The sequence below is a fragment of the Nanorana parkeri genome, unplaced genomic scaffold (genome assembly GCF_000935625.1).
Source record: "Nanorana parkeri isolate BGI_ZX_2015 unplaced genomic scaffold, ASM93562v1 scaffold46, whole genome shotgun sequence".
Classification (NCBI taxonomy): domain Eukaryota; kingdom Metazoa; phylum Chordata; class Amphibia; order Anura; family Dicroglossidae; genus Nanorana; species Nanorana parkeri.
Window position 1 is genome coordinate 753,844 of NW_017306314.1, and position 10,779 is coordinate 764,622.

At 43.5% G+C, this 10,779-nt stretch overlaps 1 protein-coding gene across 1 annotated transcript in view; it reads left to right on the forward strand.

Annotated features, from left to right (window-relative positions):
* FH (fumarate hydratase) overlaps positions 1-10,779 on the forward strand; it is a 31,779-nt gene that overhangs the window by 18,969 nt on the left and 2,031 nt on the right. The window contains exons 4-8 of the mRNA XM_018573004.1: positions 116-292; positions 1,968-2,150; positions 4,648-4,813; positions 7,025-7,228; positions 9,104-9,231. Of these exons, the coding sequence (XP_018428506.1) occupies positions 116-292; positions 1,968-2,150; positions 4,648-4,813; positions 7,025-7,228; positions 9,104-9,231 (858 nt within the window). The remainder of the gene's footprint in view (positions 1-115; positions 293-1,967; positions 2,151-4,647; positions 4,814-7,024; positions 7,229-9,103; positions 9,232-10,779) is intronic.

Sequence of the window (10,779 nt, forward strand, 5' to 3'; positions counted from 1 at the left end):
ATCGGTGCATCCCGAACTGTACATGTAACATATTGTAACTTCCTGTAAAACTTTGGTAAGATCTTCTTTATCTGAGGCTGTGCATGTTTGAGATGGTTTATTTTTCTCTTTTAAGGTTTCTAGTGGTAAATTGGATGACCATTTTCCGTTAGCTGTGTGGCAGACCGGCTCCGGAACACAGACCAACATGAATGTCAATGAAGTCATCAGTAACCGAGCCATTGAGATGATGGGTGGAAAACTGGGAAGCAAAGATCCAGTACACCCCAACGATCATGTTAACAAAAGCCAGGTATGTCAGACATGCATTTCTATTCACACAATAAAGTGTTCTTGTTACTGTTTCTAACACACTCTGCTACATTATAGGCATTGTATAGGTGCAATATGCACTTTCCCAAGTCAGTAAATGTAAGTATGTGCTTTGTCCATCGTACTATATGTGTAAGCCTCTGAGTCTGGCCCTGCTAGCTCCGGTGGCCAGCAATGATAATATAAAATGCATAGGGAGAAAAGAGCAAGTCTCTGTATAAACGGTAATGCTTTAGTATCGGGTATACACCAATCTACCATAACCTTATGACCACCGAGAGGTGAAGTGAATAACCTTGATGATCCTGTTACAATGGCACCTGAGAGCAAGTGGGATATACTGTATTAAGGTGCCCATACACCTTACAACCATCGCAAGACTTTTGTCTAATCGGTGTATGCTGTGTGTGTGGTGTGTGTGTGTGTATATGTATGTATGTATGTATGATATATATATATATATATATATATTATGCACACGCTGCGCTTCTTGTCTAGTAGTGCTTGAAGATGATGCAATCTTTGTGCAGCTTTTTACGGCAGATGTTGGGTAAGGCCTCATTCACACAGCTTACTGTCGGTCCGTACAGACCTGGGCGGTGTGCACGGCTGTATCGGACCGCTCCCGGGAAGCAGACAGGATGAGCGCACGGCAGCGTCCTCCCATAGAGAAGAACAGGCTGCTGCATACAAATCACGCGCAGCACCTGTCCTTCCCAGGAGCGGCCCTATATGGCTGTATGGGCCGACAGTAAGCTGTGTGAATGAGGCCTAAGGGTCCTGAGCAGCCATTACAGAGGGCCATCTAAAAATCTGTATACGAAATTGCCTCATTAAATTGGGTCCTCGCTTCACATTATGTGCCCAAAATACATTATCTTACCAAAAGAAAGTGACTTTAGTCCTAAACCTGGGCAGTACTATTTACTCATTAACCTGTTCCCTGCCAGGCTCTGCTCCCCACTTTAAACCTCAGGTGGCCAGACCAATTTTTTTAATCATGTTTTATTATTTTGTACTTATAACTTTGAAAGAATGTAAAATACCCCCAAACCCTACATTTTCCTGAAGGCAAAGGACCGGTAGAATAAAAAAAATGGTACTGCTGATTTTTTTTTTTTTTTTTGTTGCATTAAAATCAATTTTGGCACACAGAAAAATTTTTTTTTTTTTGGATGCATTAAAATCAATATTGGCACACAGAAACACAACATATCTTACAAAACTGCTACTAAATCTAAAAGATAAATTGAGTTAATAAATATTTGTAAATCAATGTATGTAAAGCTTCACTCAACAGCCAGGACTCTAAAATGTTACAAGCATAACAAGATCCTCCAGGCTCTGACATGTTTCGCCAAAAAGGCTTAATCATATAGACCTGAGTCTCCAGCAAGGAAATGAATGGGGTTTTATCTGACGCGTTGAAGCTTCTAATGCACATTGTGAGAAGCTCACAGTGTGCAGTGAAATCAGAGTAAGGCGGTAGAAGGGTTAAAGACTTAAAAGCATTGTATTATAATGAAAGGCCCGCTCTACAGAGACAGTTAAAACAAATATTGAAAAAAGCATTTTTAGGAATGCTGTGTGAATGGGAACATAGTAACGTGCACTGACACCATCGTTACATGTTTGTATTGTTCTCTCCTTAATAGAGTTCAAATGACACCTTTCCTACAGCAATGCATATTGCAGCTGCAAAAGAGGTCCATGACGTTCTCTTACCGGGACTGAAAAAGCTGCACAATGCTTTGGAAGTAAAGACAAAGGAATTTGCACAAATTATTAAAATTGGCCGTACACATACACAAGATGCAGTGCCACTTACTCTGGGACAGGTACAGTATTCACAGATACATACATCATATGTAAACCCCAAACCAAAGGTGTAAAATATTGCAGCTTACCAGTCCTTAGATGACCTGACTGCATTTGTTTGCTTTTTTTAGGGTATTTCCTTTATCTTGTATTCCTGCAAATAACACACTTTGTGTCACTTTGTCCATGTTCACTCTTCCACTGTATCTCTGGATAGAGTCATGGTCAACACCCAGACTGATCTTCAAACATGTCTTCCTCTTTTCATCTCCATTATATGAGGGAGTCTCATTTTGGTCTAGGGAGTGTAAATAATCAAGTTATACTCACCCGATCCTCTGAGTTGGCTTGTTCTTAGACTGGTCTTTCCAGCATCTCCCCCTCTATTGCAGCGATCTAAGTTCTGTGAGTCATCACACTCTATACACAGTGTATAGGACATGAGGATGCTGAGAGACATTCCATTGCTGCAACGGAGGAAGAGGCAGGCTGGAGGTAGTGCCGTGACGGCTGGCTGGCCTGCTCCGAGGATCGGGTAAGTTTAACTTTTTTCTTCACCCTAGTCCAAAAGGGACCGTTAACCCTTGCAGTGCGGGGGTAGCCCCACTGCAAGGATTAATAATAGTTTTTCCCGCAGTTCTGCATTAATGGCTATTAGTTTCACTGTTTTTGATGCTGTATGTGTCTCTCCTAGGCTCATTATTGGCCCTAGTGACCATTGTCTCTGGTACAGAAAGTATTGGGAAATTCAAAACATAAAAATGTTTCCTCTCCCATTACTTTCTGTAGCGGAGACAGTGATTACCAGGGTCAAAAGAGAGGGTAAATCTTCCTGGGAGAGACACTTACTGCATCAAAAACAGACTAATTGGGAAATAAGTGACAACTATCATAGAGGAGCTATCCTCTCACTGTGCAGAGATCTCCTACTTCCTACTGGCTCTGTAACAGGAAGTGAAGGAAAGTCTCCCCAACAGGACACCGCAAAAAAAAAAAAAAGGCATCTTAACTATTCCAAACTCGCTCTATCCAGAAACTTTACATACCCTTTAAACATCCACTGTTATATTATGGTATGTGAGGTTGGGTTTCCTCACACGTGCTTTACATCTATCTTAAAGTGACACTAAACTCCCAAGTTAAATCTTACAAATGTATTAATGTATGTTATTAACAAACATGTATCTTATTTGTGTAAGGCCCCATTCACACTGAGCGATTTATCGAGCGTTTTTTGCAGCGATATCGCTCATATTTCCACGCCATATCGCTCTATGTAGCTTCTCCAATCCATTTCAATGGAGCTGTTCACATCTCGCCGCTCAATATCGCTTGTAGCTCGTCGCTGTAGCTTGTCGCTCCTACATGACCCTTTTTTCGAGCGATTTCGAACCAGTTTGCTCCTGATTGCATACAGCCCAATAGGAAAAAGTCGCGCAATATCGCACATGGAAAATCGCACGGTTTTCATGTCACTCAGTGTGAATGGGGCCTATCACTCGGCTGTAGATCCTCAAATCATCTCTGAATTGGTGCTGACACTGTCCTTCCTTCTGGAGGGGGGCTACTTTTGTTCCCCATGGTCCCTTTGTGTGTTGTAAAGTAGCCACCGCTCCAAGCTCACTCCTGTGATGGACTACAATCTCATGTTTAGTGTACTCATTTGTATTGAGATTGTAGTCCGTCACAGGTGTGATCTTGGATCGGTGACTACTTTACAACACACACAGGAACCATGGGGAACAAAAGTAGTCACCCTCCAGAAGGAAGGACAGTGTCCGCGCCAATTCAGAGATGATTTGAGGACCTACAGATGAGTGATACACAAATAAGATACATTATTGTTAATACTTGAATGTATTTTTAAGATTGAACTCCTGAGTTTAGCGTCACTTTAAGTCAGCATACATATAGTTGGTCCTTGCTATCCTTGGAGACAAGTGAGGCAGGACAATTGTCTCAGGGACCTCAAGGTCAGCGATATCTGTTGCTGTCTTAAAGGAGAGTCCCCTTCATACTGCTTCAGGGAAAATGATGCTACTGTGGGAGAGTAATATACTCAAGAAGAGGAAGCCTCAGGCCCACTCTCACATCATTGTTGGCTTCATTGTATACATTTGGCTTACTTTTTTTTCCAAAGGCCTTGTATATGAAGTGGTGTCTTACTGAAGCTTGTTTACCTAGTTACCAGCAATCGTAGTCTCACTTACTTTGTTCTATCATGCCATAGAAACCGGAAGGGGTAAAGCTGATTTGATGATGGGAGACAACACAAAGTTCCACCATCAGGCCCTTTATGCATAAGACCATTAGGGTACTTTACACTGCATGTAGATGTTCAAGTCTTTTTCTTGTTTGTTAGTTTGTTTTTGAATACCTCTGGTTGCTGCTAGTCTACTTTACTTTTTTTCTGTAATTACATAATGCTTCATTAATAACAAGGCCTAGAAACCAATTTCTTTCCACACTATATAATGTATGTACTTATACATAAAATATGTTTGTTTTTGTTTCCAGGAGTTTAGTGCTTATGTACAGCAGGTTAAGTATGGCATTATGAGAATCGAAAGTGCACTACCAAGGGTTTACGAACTGGCTGCTGGTGGTACAGCAGTTGGAACTGGGTTAAACACTAGAATTGGGTTTGCAGAGAAAGTCGCTGCCAAAGTTTCTGAGCTCACAGGTAAGATCCCATAGGTGTGTTCCAGTATAGTGCCGCTTTTCAAAGAACATGTGACCTTTCCTATAGACTTTTTTTGCTGTGTTTTACCTTCCTAAGCCTCATTCAGACAGCACATGCAGGCGTACCTTAAATATAAACCACAGCCTTCCCTGAGCCATGGCTTTGTTTACATTCATCTATGTCACCACCGACTGCGTCTGCACAGTTACTTCCTATACAGATGAATGGGGCTGTCTCCTATAATGCTTTGGATATTTTTAGAAGATAACAAACGTAGCTGTTCATCTACAACATGTGACAGTTATGTAGAAATATCTCCTGGTTATGTTACATATGACATTAGCTGTGTTATGAAAAGCCCAAAGTATGTTTCTATCATTGATAGATCACAGTAGTTCTAGTCATTAGTATGAGAAAGGAGTGTAAGTCTTGGGTGCAGTTGGTTTTGTCCAATTAACAGTGGTGAACATTTAAAGTAACCTCAGGAGTTAAACCTTAAAAATACATTCAAGTTCCCTTAACCATTAACAAAAATGTGTCATTTGTGTATCGCTCAGCTGTAGATCCTCAAATCATCTCTGAATTGGTGCTGACACTGTCCTTCCTTCTGGAGGGTGACTACTTTGTTCCCCATGGTCCCTGTGTGTGTTGTAAAGTAGTCACTGCTCCAAGCTCACTCCGGTGATAGACTACAATCTCACATTTAGTTCACTGATTTGTATTGAGATTGTCGTCCATCATAGCAATGAGCTTGGAGCAGTGGCTATTTTACAACACACACACGGGGACCATGGGAAACAAAAGTAGCCACCCTCCAGAAGGAAGGACAGTGTCGGCACCAATTCCGAGATGATTTCAGGATCTACAGCCGAGTGATACACAAATGAGACACATTTTTGTTAATGGTTAGGGTACTTGAATGTATTTTTAAGGTTTAACTCCCTGAGTTTAGGGTCTCTTTAATGTTTCTTTTATGAATGCACTTTGGACACTTCAGTGAACTACCAGGTTACTTAAAGGAGAACTATGGGGTCAGTGTTCTTCCCCATAGTTCTCCTTAGGGTAACGGGAGGACACAAACTAGCGTCCTCCCGTTACCCTAAGCTCAGTATACCGCGAGCTACAGCTCACGGTATACTGAGACGCGGCAGCCGGAGCGGATCCGGACGTAGATGACGGGATCCGCCCAGCTGCGTGAGTGACAAATGGCTCTGCCTATCTAGAGGCAGAGCCAGCTGTACCCGCCCCTGTCCGTTCCGCCAGTCAGCGCTGGCAGATCGGAGAGGGGAATCCAGCCCCTCCCACTGTCACGGAAGAGAGCTGTGACAGGATCGAGAAGTGAGCGAGCGCCGGTATGTGTTCGCTCACCTCCCGATCTACTGAGCCGAACTGTGACAGTCTCATTGTCACAGGTCGGCTAGAACTATGAGGTGAGTGGAAATCACTCATCTCATAGTTCTCCTTTAAAGTGCCCGTGCCCTAGAACCTCAAGGAACTTTAAACAGCCATGTAACACATGCACCTTGATAAATACATAGCACCATGATTGACTTCTGTCTGCACTCCGGTTTTCAAGCAATCAGGATTGGAAACTGCCGAGCATTTACCAGGGACACCATGCAACTCAAGGTGTCACTCAGCTTTCTTTGTGCTATCTATGTTTGACAACATCAGAGCAAAGGAAAGGTTTCCAAGTGAGACTTTGCAATCACAAGATGTAGATAGCATTTAGGGGCAGAGCGACAACTTGAGTTGCAGTTGTTGCTGGTAAATGGCTGGCAGTTTTCCAATGCTGATTGCTGGACAAACAGAGCACAGGTCAAACATGGTGCTATGCATTTATCAAGATATGTGTGTCATATGGCTGTTTAATGATAATTGATGATTTCTAGGCTAAACTTCCACTTGAATGTGTTACTTAGTTGAACATAATTGATATTCAAGTGATAAAGGCCTGAAAAACATTTCAGCAAAGTGCAATCAAATATTTTGTGTCATTGTCTAAGAGAATAATGTATACGTTCCCTGCCTCCTAATTGATTTCATTAACCGAAATGCGTTCTATATAAATAGTTTTAGAGCTCAACATTCTATATTGTGGTGGTGTAATTTTTTTTCCTGTGTGTGTGTATATATACTGTATAACAGAAGTGTGTTTGTTTTTTAAAATGCAAATATGTCATTAAGTTTTTTTTGTTGTTGTTGTAATAGGATTACCATTTATCACTGCCCCCAACAAGTTTGAAGCTCTCGCTGCTCATGATGCATTAGTTGAATTGAGTGGAGCCCTAAACACTGTTGCCTGTAGCCTAATGAAAATAGCCAATGATATTCGATTTCTTGGGTCTGGACCACGATCAGGTCTGGGAGAATTAATCTTGCCGGAGAATGAACCTGGAAGCAGCATTATGCCAGGTAAAAGATTTTACTCCTACCCCAAGGTGTTGCACTAGTGGAATTGCCATAACGTTAAAACTGTCTGCAGCATTGCGTCACCCAAATACAATCTCCCAAGCTTCTTGACTATATTATGCCCTATCACAAACTCTTACAACACTTTTTAAAAAGTTAGAATCTTCCCTACCGGCTATTGTATTCTGAAGGCAGCTGATTGGCTGTAGCCACTGTTCGGTGGTCAATTTTCAGCCTTTTTTTCTTCAACAAAAGTTCCAAAAAAAGATGGAAAAATCAACTTTTTCGAGTGGAGTGGTGTTTGCAGGGCCACACGCTGCTCGATTTTCAGCAAGACTCGGACAAAAAGTGTATGGCCAGTTTTACCTGTATGCAGTGGCGTAACAATAGCCATAGCGACCCAGGCGGCCGCTATGGGGCCCGGACCCAGGGGGGCCCAGCCAGGACACCCCCCTGATGCCGTGCGGGCCGCCTGGGTCGCTATGGGTTCGAACGCACCGCTGTTCAGATCACCGTGATCTGTGCAGCGCTGCGTTCTTCTCCATTGCCGCTGCTGAGTCAATGAGAGTCAGCAGCGGCGGTGGAGGGGGCTGGAGGTGGTGTGGAGGAGGAGGCGGGGCCCGGACGGTCAGCATCAGAGAAGGAGGCGGGGCCGGTGACGGAGGAGAAGGCGGGGCCGGTGACGGAGGAGGAGGCGGGGCCGGCGACGGAGGAGGGAAGACGGAGGAAGAAGAGGCGGACAGGTAAGGCGTGTGACCAGCCCACCTGAGGGTGACCCTGCAGAGCCCACCATAGATAGTCTATGGTGGGCTCTGCAGGGTTACCCTCAGGTGAGCTATGTGGGCTCTTCAAGGGGTGTAACTAGAAATCACTGGGCCCCATACAAAATTTTGCTATGGAGCCCTGTGATTTCTAGTTACGCCCCTGCCTGTATGGTATCCTAAAACCAACTGCCATTGCTTAGTAATTAGCAGAAGGAAAGCCACTTAGGAACGCCATTGCTGACTTCTGTCATCCTTGTCTTTGCCCTTCTACTTGGCCAATGATCTGAAGAAAGCATGTATATATCAAGTGTCTATAGACCTGATAAACACCCTTTGTTCCAGATCAGTGGCTCACTGAGTTAAGAAGAAGAAATGATGACTTGCACTTTTAAAAAACAGGTCAGCAGTGGAAGCTCCCATATTTCTCTCCAGACAGTCTACTTGTTAAAGGAGAACTATGGGGGTTAGTGTTTTTCCCCATAGTTCTCCTAAAGATCACGGGAGGACACAAACTAGCGTTCTCCCGTGACCCAAAGCTCAGTATATCACGAGCTACAGCTCGCGGTATACTGAGACCGCCGCAGCCGGGACAGATCCCGACATTACTGTCGAGATCCAGCCAGCTGCGTGATTGACAGCTGGCTCTGCCTATCTAGAGGCAGAGCCAGCTGTGCCCTCCCCCGTCCATTCTGCCAGTCAGCGCTGGAGGATCGGAGCGGGTAGGGGGATCTCTGCAGGGCGCTGTGAGTGACAGTCACGGCTCTCTGCAGGGACAGGATCGAGAAGTGAGCGAGCGCCGGTATGTGTTCGCTCACTTCCCGATCTATTGAGCCGACGTGTGACAGTTTCATTGGCACACGTCGGCTCGAGCGAAGGATGAGTTAAAATCACTCACCTCCATAGTTCTCATTTAACAGAATCTTGATCCTAATCTGATTTAATGATCGGTCTTATCATTCTGAATTGGCACGTGTCAATTCTTAAATGGAGGGCATTTCTGATGTTTACTGTCCACAGTGACATGATTACTGCCGAGTACTGTTTATCAGTTTGCACCTTTTTTTTTTTTTGAAGATCTGTACTAAAACTCTTTATTTGCATTTTTTCTACACAGGCAAAGTAAATCCCACTCAGTGTGAAGCAGTTACTATGGTAGCAGCCCAAGTAATGGGCAATCATGTTGCTATATCAATAGGGGCCAGTAATGGACATTTTGAATTGAATGTGTTCAAGCCTCTGATTGTAAGTAATCCTTAGCATGCAATTTAACTTGACCTTATACATTAACTAAAGTGGACTTGTGGCCCTAAAGTATAAAAACTGGCTTATGCCATGAAGAGCAGGCACATCCAGATGACCACATATGCCACCTTTGCTACCCTTTAGTGTGCTCTGGTGCCTCCAAAGCAAATGCCATTCTATAATACAACCAAATACCCGTTAATGTGATAAATTGCTGGTTTTGATGCTCCACTTCACACTTCTTTTGCCCTACTATTTTTTGTTTTGTTTTATTCAGTAGAGCTAGTTTGATTACTGCTGCCCTCCTTCAAGATGGCTGCCATAGACATCAGGCAGTTGGGAATAAAGCTTTGAAGGGGATTTCCCATACAGTTAAATTGCTACAAAGTTTTCTAATAACGGCCTCTGAAGCACTGTTGACAGCCCAGCAATCTACTAATTCAACTTGGACGAGACCCCCAGCTTTCAGAAAGTTGGTGGTTTCAGCCCCTCTCCCTATTGCACTCACTGAAAACTAGCACAGCTAAGGCTAGGGAATTTACACTTGTCCATTCTGAGGAGCATCTTTTTCAATTGAAATCAATAGAACTCATCGACATGCTTTGCAATGCTTTTTGACATGCGTTGAAATGTTTTCACGCATTTCCATTGATTTGAATGGAAATGCATATTTGTTAAAACAAACAAGTGTAAATACAGACTTCAAATGACACCGGGTCTGAAGGGGTTAGGAAAACACAAACAAAGTGCTTTAGGTGTTGTCCCCTCTTGGTCTGGTGCTTTTGAACACTGGCCCACGCTTGATTTATTTTAAACCCAACATTGAAATTGGTTGGAATCTCTTCATACTTGGACGCCACTGTTGGATTAATTGTGTGACTCATGATTATGTATGTATGCTATGTGGATTGATTTGGGGAGTCAATTATCATAGGTAGGACCACTCTCCAAGGAAGGAGTCTTGTGTGTTGTGACAAGAGTGGTTGTGTACTTAATCACTCAATTATTTAAACATAATTACTCCCCTGTCTGTCACTTGTTATGGAGTCACACATGGTTCAGATACTCCCAAAGCTCGGCCTAAATATGCAGTGCCTTGATGTAGACACTGCACGTGCTGTATGTACATGACTACTTTGGGTTCCCCCATAGTAAAAAAATGTTGAGACCCGGAACACGTCTTAGCGTAGAAATCTTGCTTGTTTCCAACACAATTCTTAAAGAAGAAATGTTTTCATTAGTGGGGCTACCGCTCATTTGTGTCAAAGTTTTTAAAAAAAAAGTCACCCGAAGCTCTGAGCCAGCTTGTTCTTCCAAACTCTCTCCCCCTCCTCTGCAGCGGTCTAAGGTCCCGTAAATCATCACATTTATACACAGTGTATAGACGTGAGGACGCTGAGGAAGATTTCAATGCTGCAGGAAGGGAGAGACGGGCTGCGATAGCTGGTCGCCTTGGAGCTTCGGTTGAGTATATCTTTAATATTCTAACGCCTAGACACAAACGTGCACTTTACCCTTGCAATGCGGGGGGGGGGGGATGTCCCTCTG